The sequence below is a fragment of the Sus scrofa genome, chromosome 5 (genome assembly GCF_000003025.6).
Source record: "Sus scrofa isolate TJ Tabasco breed Duroc chromosome 5, Sscrofa11.1, whole genome shotgun sequence".
Lineage (NCBI taxonomy): Eukaryota > Metazoa > Chordata > Mammalia > Artiodactyla > Suidae > Sus > Sus scrofa.
Window position 1 is genome coordinate 68,773,161 of NC_010447.5, and position 19,090 is coordinate 68,792,250.

The 19,090-nt window shown below is 41.2% G+C and overlaps 1 protein-coding gene across 3 annotated transcripts in view; it reads left to right on the plus strand.

Annotated features, from left to right (window-relative positions):
• The window catches only part of ADIPOR2 (adiponectin receptor 2), a 51,459-nt gene that overhangs the window by 17,372 nt on the left and 14,997 nt on the right, over positions 1-19,090 (plus strand). For 2 of the 3 annotated variants that reach the window (XM_005664110.3, XM_021091197.1), the window contains one exon: positions 9,557-9,809. In XM_005664110.3, coding sequence (XP_005664167.1) covers positions 9,639-9,809 — 171 coding nt within the window. In that variant the 5' untranslated portion in view covers positions 9,557-9,638. Of the gene's footprint in view, positions 1-9,556; positions 9,810-19,090 lie in introns of those variants that run through there. The other variant, NM_001007192.1, reaches the window with a different exon arrangement.

Below are 19,090 nucleotides of genomic sequence, written 5' to 3' on the forward strand. Positions count from 1 at the left end.
GCCAGATCCTTAACCCACTGAACTACTGTGGGAACTCCCAAGTGTATTTTTTACATTAATAAAAAGCTTAGTAGAGAGAGACACAGTACGATAGTATATTTTCCTGAAAGCTATTGCCTTGATTATCTTCTTTTACAGTTACTAAAACTTTTATTTATTTATTTATTTTTTAATGAGTTTGGACTCTGTGAGGCCTAAATTAAGCATGTTTTAAAAAAGACATTTCTATCTCCTTTTTTCACCCAATTTTTAAAGATAATTTAACTTTTTGTCTTTTTTTTTTTTTTTTTTTGAGGGGGTGCTGCACACTCAGCATATGGAAATTCCCAGGTTAGGGGTCACATCAGAGCTGTAGCTGCTGGCCTACTCCACAGCCGCAGCAACTTGGGATCTGAGCCACATCTGCTACCTACACCACAGGTCATGGCAGCACTGGATCCTTAACCCATGAGTGAGGCCAGGGACTGAATCTGCGACCTCATGGTTCCTAGTCTGATTCATTTCTGCTGCGCCAAGGTGGGAACTCCAGGAACTCTGATAAAGATAATTTTATTTCTTCTCATTTGTTCCCAAAATAAGACAGTAAATTTACCCCTTCACCCATATTAGTCGTTTTTAGTAAAGTTATATAACAGTATAGGTGAAGAGCCTCAGCAGCGAGACTGACTGGGTTAAAGTTCTAGCTTACCAATTACTAGTTGTATGTTAATTATTCTGACTTGTCTTGCTTTATTTCCTTATGTATAAATTGGGGCTTCTTATGGTACCCATCTCACAGAGCTTTAAATGAATTTATTCTTAAATATTAAGTAAAAGACACAGTGCCTGGCATATAGTAAGCACTAAATACATATAACTTATAGTGGGTATTGTTGCCAAAACTCAGCCTCTGTCGCTGGTGCCAAATAGAAACAAGAGTCGGGTGAAGGAGAAAAAGATAGGTGTATTGCTTTGCCAGGCAAAGGAGGCCACAGCAGGCTAATGCCTTAAAGAGTGTGCCCCCTTTGGGATTAGGAGGTGGTTTTATAGTTTTGGGAGTGGAGAATAGGGCTGCAGATAAGGAACAGAGTAGAGGCAAGCTTGGATTCTTTTTCAGAGCTGGTGTTTAGTGGCCCCCGGACTGGTTCTGGTGGTCCTCCTTTCTGGAAGAAGAAGGCTTCATCAAGTAGTTAACGTCTTCTACTTGTTGGGGGTTTTAGTTTTGCTGAAGAGCTGAAAGATGTTGTTATGTATATTCCTTGAAGAGGAACTAGGACCCTGCCGCAAGACTGCACTGTTGTCTCCTGACTGTTTCTCCCTGGTCTCTGCATTCCCTCCCTTCCCTGATGAGCAACTGTTTGAACCTTCCCTTTGGAACTCATGGAAGGCCTTGATGGCTGAAGCTTATTCCCTAAAAACAAGAAATGGGGGCACAGAATGGCTTGTGTGTGCAGGAGCCCCACAGGGGCCTGCTCGGTTTTAGTATTGCTATTTTTTATTATGCTAAAATGTACATGATATGAAGTTTATTATTTTTACTGTTTTGAAGTTCATATTTCAGTGACATTAAAGTACATTCACAGTGTTGTATAACCACCATCAGTATCTATTCCAAAATTTTCCCGTCACCTAAAACAAAAACTGACCACCAACAATAATTCCCACTGTTCTCCCTTAATCCTTTGTAACTTCTCTTCTACTTGTTGTAGCAGGAATCTGAACTTCATCCCCCCCCCCTTTTTTTTTTTTGCTTTTTAGGGCCTCACCTGTGGCACATGGAAGTTCCCAGGCTAGGGAACTTACACCACAGTTCTGAGCAATGCTGGATCCCTAACCCACTGAGCGAGGCCAGGGATACAACCTGCATCCTCATGGATCCTAGTTGGGTTCCTTAACCGCTGAGCCGTGAAGGGAACTCCTTCATTCCCTCTTACAGCTGAAAAATATTACACTGAATGCTTATACACATTTTGTTTGTCCATTCATCTGTCCATGGACACTTGGCTTGTTTCCATGTTTTAGCTATTGGGAATATGGTGTGTAAGAATCAGTTTGATATTAGTAACTGCTTTCAGTTATTTTGGGTGCATAACTAGGAAGTGGAATTGTTGAGTCATGGTCAACTTTTGAATTTTTTGAGGAACCTGTTACTATTGTCATAATTATTATTATCATCCTTTGGTGAAATGTATTGATGAGCTTTTTCGGGGATATTATTTTTAGCACCCAGGTGCTGTTGGCATTATGGTGTGAATGTTTTATTGGGAAACTATGTACATGATTTTCTACACCCCCCCCCCTTTTTTTTCAATTTCTGGTATCAAGTATTATGTTTAAAACTACAGCTGGGTTTGCGTGCTTTTTTTTTTTATAAAAAAAAATTAAACTCTTCATTTTGAGATAACTGTAGATTCAAATATAGTTGTAAGAAATAATATAGCGAGATCTTCCATGCACTTTGCCTAGTTTTTCCCAGTTTTAAAACTTGCAGAACTATATACATGATATTGACATTGATGTAGTCAAGATACAGATCAGTCGTGTCTCCCCTAAGACTGTCTCCCTTAAGTAGTAGCCATGCAGTCTTCCTTCCCACTCCCACACCTTTCTTAACTCTGGACAACCACTAATCTGTTTTTCATTTCTATGTTTTTGTCATTTCAATAATTTTACATAAGTGGAACCCTATAGTGTAACTTTTTGCCCCCCTATTTAAAAAATTTGTAAAATATACATAATGTAAAATATGCTATCTTAACCATTTTAATTTTTCAATTATTTTTTATTTATTTTATTTTATGTATTAATTTTTTTTAGGGCCACACCTGAAGCGTATGGAAGTTCCTAGGCTAGGGGTCCACTTGGAGCTGCAGCTCCCCAGCAGCCATAGCAATGTGGGATCTGAGTCACACCTGTGGCCTACACCGTAGCTTACTGCAGTGCTAGACCCTTAACCCACTGAGTGACGCCTGGGTTTGAACCAGCCTCCTCATGAGTACTAGGTGGGTTACTGCTGAGCCATGACGGGAACTCCTATCTTAGCCATTTTAAAGGGTATTGTCATGTTGTACATCCATGTTGTTGTGCAGCCATCACCACCATTCATCTGCAGAATTCTTCTTGCAAAAAGGAAACTCTGTACCCAGTAAACAGTTCCTCTCAGTTCCCTCTTTCCCCTCAGCCCCTGGCAACCACCATTCTATTTTCTGTCTATGGATTTGACTACTTTTAAGTACCTACGGTAAGTGGAATATACGGTATTTATGTTTTGTGTTTGGCTTATTTCACTTAGCATAGTGTCCTTAGGTTCATTCAGGTTGTAGCTTATGTCAGAATTTTCTTCTTTTTTGAGGCTGAAGAATATTTTATTGTATGTATAGATCACATTTTGTTTGGCTGTTTATCCATTGAAGGACACTTGCTTGGGCTGGTCCACGTTCTGTGTATTGTGAATAACTGTTATGAACATGAATGTATAAAGGTCTCTGCAAGACCCTGCTTTCAATTCTTTTGGGTATACACCTAGAAGTGGAGTTGGTGATCATAGAGTAAATCTATTTTTATCAATTTGAGGAACTACTGTATTGTTTCACACAGCTTGTTTGCCGTTTTAAGATTAGGGGCAAGGAGTTCCCTGGTGGCCTGGCGGGTAAGGATCCAGTGTTGTCCCTGCTGTAGTGTGGGTTCGATCCTTGGCCCAGGAACTTCTGCATGCTGTGAGGGTGGTCCCAAAAAAAGGAAGAAAAAAATGGAGGCAACATAAACATTAAAATCATGAAATAGGTCAAGTAATACATTGCACTAATATGGTCTACCTTGATAAGAAGCCCAACTGTGATTAAATGTCCTATAAATAATATTAATTCCTTTACCTCTTTTTCCCCTAAAGAATGATACAGTCATTCATTTATTCAAGAAACCTTTACTGAAGGTCTACTGTGTATCTGTTGCAGTTTAGTTTTTAGCAGTGAGCAAAACAGAAATCTTTGCCCTCATGGAACATGTGAATATTACTGGTTTTTTAAAAATCCCTTTCCTGGAAGAGAGGTGGATTTCTAGACCAGAGGTATCAAACAATTAAGTTAGCAGTTTCTTCAGGTAAAGAAAATTGCTTTTGAGGTATCATGTAAGTAAACTTGGTGCTTTTAAGCAACATAATTATGCAGTATTATTTGAAGGGAAAGTGAAGTCTTAGAAATAGGGAGTTTTAAAATTTCCATTGCTTTCCCATTGGGAAGGAGATCTGATGTGAGTACATTTAACTGGGAGTCCAGGGGTTCAGCGCCAGTCCTGAATTTACCATCTAATATTTGGTATTCTCCTGGATTCTTTATTTTGATCCTTGCTCCTCCTCTGTATATCTCTTTTTTAAAAAAAAAAAAAGGATTTTGTCTGCTGTTGTTACACTGATAATTATGCTAGTATCACTTTTAATCCTACTAATACCTCATTCTGTTTTCAAGCTCATTCTTTTCTGAATTCCAGATTTGTGTGTCCTGGTGCCAGCTGAACATTTCTGTCACTTTAGACTCCATTTCTTTCTTTCTTTTCTTTTCTTTTTTTGTCTTTTTGCCTTTTCTAGGGCTGCTCCCATGGTATACGGAGGTTCCCAGGCTAGGGGTCTAATCGGAGCTGCAGCCACTGGCCAACGCCAGAGCCACAGCAACGCTGGATCTGAGCCGCGTCTGCAACCTACACCACAGCTCACGGCCATGCCGGATCCTTAACCTACTGAGCAAGGCCAGGGATGGAACCCGCAACCTCATGGTTCCTAGTCGGATTCGTTAACCACTGTGCCACGGCAGGAACTCCTAGACTCCATTTCTTAAAACAAATTCTTCTTCCCCTGTGAATTTGCTTCTCCCCTTGTCACCCCTTCATCTTAGTGAATGACATCTTCTGTACACTCAGCTGCCTGAGCAAAAAGCTTGGTTTACCTGAGTTCTTTCTGTCTAGTCATCACTGACCCTCCCCATCCAGTCAGTCAGCCTAAGGATTGGTTTTTTCTACTGAGCCTATCTTGAATTTGCCCATTCCTGATTTCTTTCTTTCTTTCTTTTTTTTTTTTTGGCTTTTTAGGGCTGCACTTTTGGCATAGGGAGGTTTCCAGGGTAGGAGCTGAATCGGAGCTACAGCTGCCAGCCTACGCCACAGCCACAGCAATACCACATCTGAGCCATGTTTTTGACCTACACCACAGTTCACGGCAACACTGGATCCTTAACCCACTGAGCAAGGCCAGGGATTGAACCCTCAACCTCATGGTTTCTAGTCGGATTCATTTCCGATGTGCCACAATGGGAACTCCCCCTGTTCTTGATTTCTGAACAGTCCCTTCACTCCCTGCCTTGTTTGTGCTGTTTGCTCTGCACATAATACCTTTCCTCTACTCTGCTTGGTGAAGCCTCATTGCTTTTGGGCAGTTAGTGATGTCTGAGTCTGCTCCTGGAGCACGTGAAGTTGAGTCTCCATTGTACTTCTTTTGTAGTTTCAAACTGTTTACTGGGAAGAAGTCTTGGCAAATTTAAAAATAAATTATTTTATGCCAGTACTTAAATTAGTTTATGAGAACATTTTTAAAAAGAGAAAAATAGAGTACGTGTTTAATTTAAACAGAAAATGAGTTTCTTTTCCAACAAACACTGTAGGCTTAATAATTCATTCAATAAAAGAATAAGTTTAATGTAGATATTTGGGGCAAGGTGTCTTGGAACCTATAAAGGACCTGTAGGAATTGAAAAACTCAGTATTTTCTATCTTTCCTCATCACCACTTCTGGCTGCTCAGAGACTTTTTTTTTGTCTTTTTGCCTTTTCTAGGGCCGCTCCCGCGCAGCATATGGAGGTTCCCAGGCTAGGGGTTCTAATTGGAGCTGTAGCCACTGGCCTATACCAGATCCACAGCAACGTGGGATCCAAGCCGTCTCTGCAACCTATACCACAACTCACAGCAATGCTGGATCCTTAACCCACTGATTGAGGCCAGGGGTCGAACCTGCGACCTCATGGTTCCTAGTCAGATTTGTTAACCACTGAGCCATGACGGGAACTCCAGATTTTTTTTTTTAACTCAATGGATTTTATTACATTTATAGTTGTACAATGATCATCACAACCCAGTTTTATAGTATTTCTATCCCAAACCCCCAGCCCATCCCCCCCACTCCCAACCTGTCTCCTTTGGAAACCATAGTTTTTCAGAGTCTGTGAGTCAGTATCTGTTATGCAAAGAAGTTCATTTTGTCCTTTTTTTAGATTCCACAAGTAAGTGACAGCCTGTGACATTGGTGTGTCACTGACTAACTTCACTTAGCATGATAATTTCTAGGTGTATCCATGTTGCTGCAAAAGCCATTATTTCTTTCCTTTTAATGGCTGAGTAATATTCCATTGTGTATGTGTACCACATCTTTATCCACTCCTCTGTTGATGGATATTTTGGTTGTTTTCATGTCTTGGCTACGTATATAGTGCAGCAGTGAATGTTGGAGTACAGGTATCTTTTCAAGTCATGGTTTTCTCTGTATAGATGCCCAGGGGTGGTCCTCAGAGATTTTTAAAGATCTTAAATCTGCTCTCCTTGCTGAAAATGTACCTGGTTGAATTTGTGTAGGACTTCTACATTTATTCACACACTCAGCACCTCTTAGTTACTTGCTCCTTCCTGCAGCTGTTTTGTTTGTATTGGGTTCTTTTCTTTCTTTTTTTCTTATCTCGGTGTAATACAGCGTAGTATTCATAAAAGCTTGACCAATGAGCATTTTCTGAAGAAACAGAATAAAGTTTAACTCTGATTAACAGATAATGGTACTCTGAAGTCTCACTTTTTTGGACTGCCCGTGGCATGTGGAAGCTCTGAGGCCAGGAATTGAACCCACACCCCAGTACCGACCAAGCGGCTACAGTGAGAACGCCATATCCTTAACCTGCTGTGCCACCAGGGAACTCCTGAAGCCTCACTTTCCATCTCCCATCTCACTCCTTTTTACTGTTAAGAATCTTAGAGCAAATTGAAGCCTAGTCCCAAATCCTTTATCTTTTTTTTTTTTTTTTTTTTTTTTTTTTGTCTTTTTGTCTTTTTAGGGCCGCACCTACGGCATATGGAGGTTCCCAGGCTAGGGGTCTAATTGGAGCTGTAGCTGCCAGCCTACACCACAGCCACAGCAATGCCAGATCTGAGTCGCGTCTGTAACCTACACCACAGCTCACGGCAATGCCGGATCTTTAATCTATTGAGTGAGGCCAGGGATCGAACCTGAAACCTCATGGTTCCCAGTGGGATTTGTTTCCACTGCGCCACAATGGGAACTCCCCAAATACTTTATCTTTTATTCTTCTTAGCAACACAATTGGCTGGACAGTTCGTTGTTCCAGCTGCTTTTAGCAACAGACTAATGGCCTTGGAAAAGTTACCTAATCTCTGAGTCTGTTTCCACATCTGTAAAGTGAAGGATATGGGAGATACCACATGTAAATTCTCTGGTACAGAATTTGACTTAATTCAGGGTTCTCCTTTTGGCACAGAGGTTAAGACTGTTGTTGTCACTGCTGTGGTTTGATCCCTGACCCAGGAACTTCTGTATGCCACAGTGTGGCCACCCCCCACCCCCAAATTTTTTTTAATTGAGTCCATATGCAATAAATGTTAGCATATGGAACAAAATGAAATGATGAGTGTGAAACAGCTTTGTGAGCTGTAAATAAAGAAATCTAAGTCAGTAGCATTGTTTGCTCGTTAAGATGGGCATCAGTAGCATAGTTTATAACCTCAGTATTATAATACACTGGCTCAGGCTCTTCGTGATAGGTTTAGGCCCAGGTTTGGTCATGCTTAAAGACTGCATTTGTTCTTCTAAAAACTTTAGAGAACATCTCCAGCAAACTTAAATGATGTATGAAACAAACAGTAGTCTAATTCAAACTCTTCAGTTAATTCTTAGTCACCTTTTACCCTTTTTTTTTTTTTTTTTTTTTTTTTGTCTTTTTGCTATTTCTTTGGGCTGCTCCTGTGGCATGTGGAGGTTCCCAGGCTAGGGGTCTAATCGGAGCTGTAGCTGCCAGCCTACACCAGAGCCACAGCAACGTGGGATCCGAGCCGCGTCTGCGACCTATACCACAGCTCACAGCAATGCCGGATCATTAACCTACTGAGCAAGGGCAGGGACCAAACTCACAACCTCATGGTTCCTAGTTGGATTCGTTAACCACTGCGCCACGACGGGAACTCCTACCCTCTTTTTTTTTTTTTTTTTTTTTTTTTTTGCATCCAGGCCTTCCACTTTGCCCTACTCCTCCTCTCCCCTCTTAAGAATTTTGAATCTCATGAGATTTATGAGCCTAACATGTACCTTGGCTTCTTCATGTTTTAGTCTTTCTAGTTGGATTGGCTGTGATAATCACCTTATTTGGATATGTATCTTAAATCTCTAAAATAAATTAAGCTTTTGTACTATGAGTTATGAAGTAAAGGGCCAAGGACTTAAAATTATTGACCCACTAGGAAACTTATGAGATCCAATTTAGAGGAATATGGATGAATTCTGAAAGTATTTTTACCACTTAAAAACATTTAAATACCACTTGTCACATTCTTTAAATATTTATATGCATAACACTTTCTGGGAGCTCACAGGGATATAAAAGCGGTGTGCTCTGGTGTCAGTTTCTTGCCTTCTAGGGTAGTCTAGAGTTAGTTCAGAACAGCTCAGAAATATTGACATTGCAGACATTAAGCAAGCAACCTAAAATATAAAACATTGCCAATAATATATGCCACATCAGTCAGAGACACTGTCTTACTTATTTCATAAAAGTGTGTTGAATTTTGGTTTCCTCGCCTGTGAAGTAGAAATGAAAATACCCTGAAGAGTCATCATGATTTAAATGAGGTTGGATATGGAAAACTTACATTCTTTCTGCAGTTATAGGTATGTTTTTAATTGAAAAAATATTATATGGCATATGGTTAAAAAAAAAAATTCAGGCAGGACAAGATGGAAAGTAAGTCTTCTTACTCCAGACCCTAGGTTCTGCCCTGGGTACTCCTGTACCAAGAGCACAGTTAGTTGTTCCACGTACATATAAACTTATTTTTATAAAATCTGTGTGGGAACATTATACATGTTATCTTTTATAGCCTGCTTTTTTTCATTTAAAAATATATTTTGGCGGAGTTCCTGTTGTGGCACAGTGGAAACGAATCCGACTAGGAACCATGAGGTTGCAGGTTTGATCCCTGGCCTCTCTCAGTGGGTTAAGGATCCAGTGTTGCCATGAGCTGTGGTGTAGGTCGAAGACGTGGCTCGGATCTGATGTTGCTGTCACTGTGGCGTAAGCCTGCAGCTGTAGCTCTGATTAGACCCCTAACCTGGGAACCTCCATGTGCCACGGGTGTGGGTCTAAAAAACAAAAAATAAAGAATAAGTACATTTTGGCAGTCTTTTAACAATAAATGCAAGTTTTTAAATACATTTATTATTCCTAATAATTGCGGAAAATTCTAGTTTTAGTGTATAATAACACAGCCTATGTCTTCCCTACAACTCATTCAAATGTTGATTCAAAACTTCTCTCCTTAGGGTCAACTCACTATCCTAAAAGTCCACCCTCCTGAGAAGAAGGGACAGAAAGACCTCTCTGTAAGAAGGGCTTGGGTATCCCATGAACGAGACAGCAGAAAACCGATCGGAGTACAGCAGGACTCCAGAGCCAGGTATAAGGCTCAGAAAAGGGCACCAACCTGATGGTACAAGAAGAGGTGACAATGACATCCACCAAGGAGCCTTGGATCCTGTTATAGAGGCAACTGTCATTTCTTCCTGCCATAAAAAAGTAAGTTAAAAAAAGTGTGGGAATCTTGCTGGAGTTTGGAAAGGCAGAACACTGCCTTTTGAAAAGGAACCTTGTAAGGTTTTGTTCAGGATAATTTGAAGTTTTGTATTCTTAAGTTACCTAGGTATTAGTTACGCCTTTTCTATTGACACTGAGAACTGTGCTTATCTGTTTTATTTAAGAAAGGTGGTGGGTTTCTGTAGTTACCACATATCCATTATATACTCTTGTGTCTGGCTTCTTTCACTCATCATCATGTTTGTGAAGTTCATCTGTATTTACTTTGTGTAGCTATAGATTGTTCATTTTCATTGCTCTGTAGTATTTCTTCATGTGACTATACCACATTTAATTAATTAATTTATTTTTTTGGTCTTTTTAGGGTCCCACCTGCGGCATGGGAGGTTCCCAGGCTAGGGGTCTAAGCGGAGCTACGCCACAGCCACAGCAGCGCCAGATCCGAGCTGCCTCTGTGACCTACACCACAGCTCATGGCATCGCTGAATCCTTAAGCCACTGAGCAAGGCCAGGGATCAAACCCGCAACCTCATGGTTCCTAGTCAGATTTGTTTCCGCTACACCACGACAGGAACTCCTGCCTTTATTTACTTTTTTTTTTTTTTTTTTTTTTTTTTTTTGAGATGTTTTGTGTTGGCACTCAGGGAGTACAAAGATAAGACATGGTTTCTGCCCTTAAGCAGGTTGTGTAGTTTAGTTCAGGAGACAGACAAGTAAATCAGTTCATTTTTGCTAACTGCCATGTGACTATATGCACAGGGGGAACCTCTCCTGGCAGGTTGGCATCTGGGAAGGTAGAACTTGCATTTCAAAGTTAGCTAAGAGGAGGGATTAGAAGGCATTCCAGGAGTTCCCGTCGTGGCGCAGTGGTTAACGAATCCGACTAGGAACCATGAGGTTGCGGGTTTGGTCCCTGCCCTTGCTCAGTGGGTTAACGATCCAGCGTTGCCGTGAGCTGTGGTGTAGGTTGCAGACGTGGCTCGGATCCCTCGTTGCTGTGGCTCTGGCGTAGGCCGGTGGCTACAGCTCCGATTCAACCCCTAGCATGGGAACCTCCATATGCCGAGGGAGCGGCCCAAGAAATAGCAACAACAACAATAACAACAACAACAACGAAAGACAAAAAAAAAAAAAAGAAGGCATTCCAGGCCAAGGGAATAGTATATGTGAAGACACAGAAGCAAGAAATAGCATGATGCTTTCAGGGAATAGGAGTCATGTATTTATTTATTTATTTTTTGCTTTTTAGGGCTGTACCCATGGCATATGGAAGTTCCCATGCTAGGAATTGAATCGGAGCTACAGCTGCCAGCCCACTCCACAGCTATAGCAATGTGGGCCATGAGCTTCGTCTGTGACCTACACCACAGCTCACGGCAACGCCAGATCCTTGACCCAGTGAGCGAGACCAGGGATCTAACCCATGTCCTCATGGTTACTAGTCGGATTCCTTTCCACTGCACCTCAACAAGAACGCTAATAGCTAATGTGTAGACACTGGTGATACTGATGTGTGAACCTGCAAAATGCTTGGTGTGGGGGGGAATGTAGGGTGACAGGGACAAGGATTATTAGCAAGGAAGCCTTAGATAATCCAGATCTTTAGACTCCTGGTCCAATATTCTCCCATTGTCAAATTCTTTTTGAGATGTGTGATGTCGTATATTGATTGAAAAGGAAAGACCACTACTTCTAGGCCTCTGACTCTAAGGCCTTGGCTCTTTTAACTATATTTGTTCAAGTTTATAGTTTGTGTTTTGTAAGCTTCTATAGATAAAAGCATAAAAGAAGCATTTCAGACCAGGTTGGCCTGATCTTAGTTTTACGGCTTTATTTCATATCTCTGAGTTTTCAAGGATTAAGTTGAATAAAGAGAGTAGCCCTTATGGTTGTCCTACTTTTCCTCTGTTCTAGGTTCTTCTTTATAAATGGAAGTTTAGGAGCCAGTTTTCATTCATTCAACCTGGGATTATTCTCTTGAACTGATTTGCTTTAACCAAACTTTTAGGAATGCCACTGTATATTAGGTTATCATAAGATAAATAGACTTTCCTGCCTGTTAATCGCTTTATTTTCTTTTCTTGAGGAAGCTTACTTACAAAACTCAGTTAAGATTAGAGAGAGTTGCTTTGTGAGGAAAAAAAAAAATGATTTTAAAGATTTTTTCCATCAAGCTTGGCAGAGATAACTAGTCTTTTTTTTTTTTTTTTTTCTGGCTGCGGCATGTGGACATTTCCTGGGCCAGGGATTGAACCCTCTGTGCCACCAGGGAATCTAGAGATAATTAGTTTTTACAGGCTAAGACTGTATGTATTTCTAGGCTGGCCAAAATGAATGTTCATATAGACCAGCTATTGTACTTACTCTGTTTGACCATACCAGAGACACATCTACAGTGGATGTTTATTTATGGCCACACCCATGGCAAATGGAAGTTTCCAGGCTAGGGGTCTGATTGGAGCTTCAGCTGCTGGCCTATGCTACAGCCACAGCAACTCCAGATCCGGGACACATTTTTGATCTACACCACAGCTCATGGCAACACCAGATCCTTAACCCACTGAGCAAGGCCAGGGATCAAACCTATGTCCTCATGGATGCTAGTCAGATTCATTTCCACTGAGCCATGAGAGGAACTCCTGTATTTTACTCATCTTTTAAAAAATCCTTTTGGAACTCCCTGGTGGCTCAGTGGGTTAAGGATCTGGTATTGTTACTGCTCTGGCTTAGGTTCAGTCCCTGGCCCGGGATCTTCTGCATGCCATGGGCAAGGCCAAAAAAAAAAAAAAAAAAAAAAAAATCCTTTTAATATATATTAAAATGGGAGTTCTCATTGTGGTTCAGTGGTTAGGGGCCTGACTAGTATCCATGAGGATGTGGGTTTGATCCCTGGCCTCACTCAGTGGATTAAAGGATCTGGCATTGCTGTGAGCTGTGGTGTAGGTCACAAACTCAGTTCAGATCCTGTGTTGCTGTGGCTGTGGTATAGACTGGCAACTGCAGCTCCGATCCAACCCTTAGCCTGGGAGCTTCCATATGTCACAGGTGCAGCACTAAATTAAAAGCAAACACATATATATGTGTGCGTGTGTATATATATATATATGTATATATACTGAATTACTCTGTTGAACTGAGTTGGGCTAAGATTGATGAATTATTTTCATATTGGACTCTTTCATCTTTATTACTCTGGTTCTCTCTTTCCATAGGTAAAATACACTCCAGAAAATTGGTGTTTTATTTTGCACTTTGGTTCATCAAAGTTGGTATCATTGTGTTTTGAATTATAACCCACTTTTAACTCTTCTCACAGATGGACCTCACTGAATGTAGGAGGAGAAAAAGACTCAAAAGTGTCTTTGTACTCACTTCAGAGCATTGACCTCTCTTTAAATTTAAATATACTGATTTATTTATGGAAAATCTTAGAAATTAAGATTTATGCTTTTATTTTAGGCAGCTTTAGTTTTAATTGTTTAATCATTGACAGTGTCCTATTTCTCTTCAGAATTTGTTGTGGTAACAGGTATGACAACAGAGGCAGAACATGGCATATTTAATGCTTGCATGACTGTCTTAGTATAGATGCAATTTAGTGTTGAAACAGAGATCTTTAGGTGCTGTGGTTTAGTGGCTTCTAGAAGGGAAATTGAAAGTTATTTCCACTCATGACAAGGTTGTTCTTGAGAGTTATATTGGAAGACAGAGACTTTTTTTATATACAGCGCCCAGTACAGACCTTCCAAACCTTTATTGTGTAGCAGAGCTATAAACTTGCCTGTGTGCCCTGGAGAAAACATTTTTATCCTGTGTTCTGGCCACTGCTCGACACTAACCACTTTATTCCTACATGTTGTCCTCTGTTTAACCAAGGGAACTATATTTACCACCACCCACTTTGCGTAGATCCCTCATTAGCAACTCCTTAATGCTTGAACACAATAACTATTTATGGTCTAGAGTTTTAGACACTTGGTTTTTGAGGACATGTTTGGAATGTTCTATTACAGGAGGGAGAGGAGTGAGGATATTACCTGATAAAATGTCAGACTTACGAACTAATACCTTGCTTTTCTGATGGAAACATTTTCATAAAAATTCAGCAATTCTCCTGATACATTGGGATGGATGGAAGTATTTATCTTTAATGTGAATTTCTTACCATTGACCACCTTCTGTCTCATAACATATGCACTGGGCCATGGAAGATGGGATTATTACTGTTGGTGGTGTTTTTTTTTTTTTTTTTTTTTGCTTTATTTTTTTTAAGGGCCTCACCTGCAGCATATGGAAGTTTCCAGGCAAGGGGGCTAACTGCAGTTGCAGCTGCTAGCCCACTCCACAGCCATAGCAACACCAGATCCAAGCCATGTCTGCAACTTACGCCACAGCTCACGGCAATGCTGGATCCTTAACCCTCTGAGCGAGGCCAGGGATCGAACCCCACAACCTCACAGTTCCTGGTCGGATTCATTTCCGCTGTGCCACCACAGGAACTCCATGTTGGTGGTATTTATTAATAAAAAACTGACCAAAAAACCCGGACAAAGCTACATATCTTAGTAATGGAATCTATAGTGAAATTCTTGCCTCACATTTGGCTTGCATTCTTTTGAATTGAAATTAGCTTTTTTAGAAGCATCAGTTTGGATAGGGGAGCAGGTGTAAAAGATAAGAGAAATGCATACAGGCAACCCTAATGCCTTTGCAAGTTTTAGCTGCCATGGGTTCGTTAAATAGTACCAGTCCCTCCACAGTGTTGTTCAAATTTTAGTTACTATGGTGTATTTAAAGTACCAGCTTTCTACTCGCTCTTCAGTCCACAGATGACTATGCAAATAATAGATGTGCAGTGTATTAATGACCAGTCTTGCCGCTTCTTTGACAGTCTGTCAGTGACCGGTCAGTGTACCTCTGTTATTTACTTAATACGTAAGACGCAAAGTGTGTTGCTTCCTAGTGGTACCATGTGACCCTTTACAAAAATGGATAATCGAAAGCGGGAATTGGCTAACAAAAATAAGAAATGAAAGTGATGATGTGGAAAGTGAAGTTTAAGTCAAATATAAATGGAGTTAGGGAAGCAGTAGCTGGCTGTGGGAATGTTGATACTGCTACCACCTAACAGATTCTGGATCTGCAGCCAGAGGATCTCAGTGAGGGCAAGCTTGTCACCATGTGGGAGTAACAAGAAAGACAAGGATGTCCAGAGACTAATGTGAGCAAAAAGTCAAATGAAAGGATATTTCATGACATTGAAAGTTCAAAGAATAAACTGTTGAAACTTGGTGCAAACTTAGGAGTGTGACATTTTGCCAAGGCTCAGAGAAGATAGATGCTCCTGTGTTACAAGTACAGCAAGAAGGAGGCAAGCATTGTTCAAATCACTCCTGGTAACTTTTTTTTTTTTTTTTTTTTTTTTAACAAATAAACCCTTAATTCTCTTTCTGTTTTAAAATATAGCATACTAAGTAATTACTAGTTTTACTGGCTTATTTCTCTGTACATTTAAAACTAACAGGTTTTTATGTTTTGACAATTTTTTTTTTTTTTGTCTTTTTGCTATTTCTTGGGCTGCTCCCGCGGCATATGGAGGTTCCCAGGCTAGGGGTCTAATCGGAGCTGTAGCTACTGGCCTACGCCAGAGCCACAGCAACGTGGGATCTGAGCCGCGTCTGCAACCTACACCACAGCTCACGGCAATGCCGGATCATTAACCCACTGAGCAAGGGCAGGGACTGAACCCGCAACCTCATGGTTCCTAGTCGAATTCGTTAACCACTGCGCCATGACGGGAACTCCTGTTTTGACAATTTTTTTAAGGTCATGGAGTTGTGCCCACTGGTCATTAAGATTGCTTTTACATGATTTTGGCTTGCAAAGTTGTTTTCACATCCTGCACTGCCATGCAGAGCAAGGGCTGCCTGTGTGTGGGATGGCCTCTTGGTCTAGTGTCTGTTGTGCACAGAAACAGGCTGTTTCATAACTACAGCACTGTAAACGGAGTGACCAGAGGAGGAACTCTGTGGACCTGGAGTTGAACTTCTGACTCTGGCCTTTTCTGGGTGTGTGACCTTGAACACATGGTTTAACCTCAGGTTCAAGAAGGTCAATGAATCCTTCTTGAAGTTTTTGAATGAACATTAGCATCTAGCCCCACCACTTAGTATTAAGTAGCTCACTCTTACTAGCATCTGTCACGGTGAGGGACTGATACAATGTGTCTCATGTGAACACAATGTTGAACCTGGCATTACATAATTTAAAGTGTATAGACCCTCTTAGACCAGAGTTTCTCAACTCTGAGTGACATTTAGGCCGATAGTCCTTTGCACTGTAGGCCCCTACTTGCTAGATGCCAGTAGCATTCCCACCACTTGTGACAAGTAAAAATGAATCCGGACATTGCCAGATCTCGCCTGGCAGGGGTGAGGGTAAAATTGCCCCTAGTTGACCTCAACTGCTATAGACTTTATTTTCTTAATTTATTTCTCTCCTGTCTCCCTTGTCTCTGTTGCCAAAGCAAGTTTGCAGATGCAAAGCTAGTGATGCTCTGCTTGCCCTGACCTCAGCCTTTAAATGCTCTGCTTTGTTTGCAGGGTAACAAAACTCCTTAATCTCCAGACCTTTAAGGAGCTGGTTCCTGCCTAACTTCACCTCCACTCTCACCCTCCTGGGTTTTTTTTTAAAGCATTTTGCTGGAGAATAATTTAAACACAGTAAAATACCCAGATCTTAAATATATGGTACAGTGACACTGCCCGTGTCTGACGACCACACAGATCAAGATTCCAATTATTTCCACCATGTCGAAACTTCTCCTTTGCCCTTTGCAGTCAGTAATCCTCCCCTGTCCCCAGAGATCAGCATTATTCTGACTTCTGCCCCAGTAGATTTGTTTTGCTTTCTTGTCATTGGCCTTAATATAAACATAGTCATGTGATACATACTCGTAATAGTTGGTCTCTTTCTCTTGGCGTTTTCTGCTGCTCACCCACATTGTTTTGTGTCAGTTTATTTTATTACTGAAGAGTGTTCTATTACATAGATATATTGCACTTGTTTATCCAGTTTCTTACAAATCCTAAGTTTTTATTTCTTACAACAATTTCTTATAAATGTGTAAGTTTTTGACTTGTGACCTCTTTGCTTCCTTTAAAAATTTTTTTTGAATTCCCATTGTGGCACAGTGGAAACGAATCTGACTGGTAACCATGAGGGTACGGGTTCAATCTCTGGCCTTGCTCAGTGGGTTAAGGATCCAGCGTTGCTGTGAGCTATGGTGTAGGTTGCAGATGTGGCTTGGATTTGGCGTTGCTGTGGCTGTGTTGTAGGCTACAGCTCCAATTCGACCTGGGAACCTCCATATGCTCCAGGTGTGGCCCTAAAAAAGCAAAAAAAAAAATAAATAAAAATAATTTTTTTTTTTTTACTGTGGCAAAATTTATAATGTAAAAATTCCCATTCTAACCCCCTTTAAAGTATACAATTCTGTGGCCCTAGACTTTAAATGATGAAGAAATTCAGAAGAGGCACTTGGTTGACTAGCCCCTACATTCTCTGGTGGAGTAAGACACTCTTAGATATTACAGTGGCTTGTAGCCTTCCAAAGGGCTGTGTTACTAAAATTTCACGGGGTTGGTGGAAGAGATCTTAAAGTGCTCTTAGCTCTCGGGGTTGGGGTGGGGAGTAGTCTGCAGGGAGGGAAAGGTGGAACCTTCATGAAGAGATGGAGAAACACTGGGCTGGAGGAGTTAGGAGGTTTAAATAGGAAAGTGATGGTGATGGGCTGGGAAGGTAGGTTTAGGTAAGTAAAGAAGGGAGGCTGGTTTATTGGTAGAGAAGCAGATTCACAATAGTTTTCTGGAAGAGCATGATGTTTTAAAAATCGAGATTGAGTGTGTATCATCTCACACGCTACTTAATAGCCTATAGTTACTTTGAAACGTGAAGAGTAGGAAAATATAGTCTTAGGATTTCTTTTTAAACATGTTCAAGTTCAGTGGCAGATTACCTCCTGCCTCTTTGTGGTCATCTTTACTGGTCAGCTTTCTGGAAGATCATTGTGCTTCTGTGTGAAGTTGTGTCGTGAGCAGTGCTGTTAACCTCACCAACAGAGTAGGAATTGGCTTCCTTGTGGCGTCATCATTCTCTGAGTGACAGAACCCCACATTTTAGAGAATAGAGAAGACTAGAGGTTTAGTTTAAACTTCTCCTTTTATTTTTTTTATTTTTATTTTTTGTCTTTTTGCCCTTTCTAGGGCTGCACCAGCAGCATATGGAGGTTCCCAGGTTAGGGGTCTGATCAGAGCTGTTGCCACCGGCCTACACCAGAGCCACAGCAACTCCAGATCCAAGCCACACCTGTGACCTACACCACAGCTCACAGCAACACCGGATCCTTAACCCACTCAGTGAGGCCAGGGATCGAACCTGCAACCTCATGGTTCCTAGTTGGATTCGATTCAGCTGCACCACAATGGGAACTCCTAAACTTCTTCTTCTTCTTCTCATAGAAATGAGAAATGGAGGTTCAGAAAGGTTGAGAGACTTGTTTGAAAGTCCATTGGGGAGTTCCCTGCTGGTGCAGCAGGTTAAGAACTTGGCATTGTCACTGCAGTGGCTCCAGATGCTGCTGTGGTGGTGGATTCCATCCCTGGCCTGGGAACTTTTATTTGCTGTGGGCACAGCCAAAAAAAAGAAAAAGTCTGTTGATATTAGTGGTTGAACCGAGCTACGACTTGACTCTCCTGAGTTTTAGCTCATTGCCCTTCTTACAACATCACTCTGTCTTAACCTGTATGTTGCTTGACTTGGAAGTAATTCTTAATTTTAGTGATTTATCCCTTAAGACCTATCCAGATTGTCATGTCTTCCTGCATTTCCTCAAAGTGATCATTTGTTCAAGTATGTACAAAGACTGGGTTTTGGCTTTTTTTACTTTTCTACTTTGTTAGTTTTAATCTTGGGCCACTTAATTTAACTTCTTTCCCTAATGTTCTCCTTTTTTTTTTTCTTTTCTTGTCTGTTTACCTTTTCTAGGGCCACTCCCGGGGCATATGGAGTTCCCAGGCTAGGGGTCAAATCAGAGCTGTAGCCACCAGTCTACACCAGAGCCACAGCAACACGGGATCCGAGCCGCGTCTGTAACCCACAGCTCACGGCAACGCCGGATCCTTAACCCACTGAGCAAGGCCAGGGATCGAACCTGCAACCTCATGGTTCCTAGTTGGATTCGTTAACCACTGCGCCACGATGGG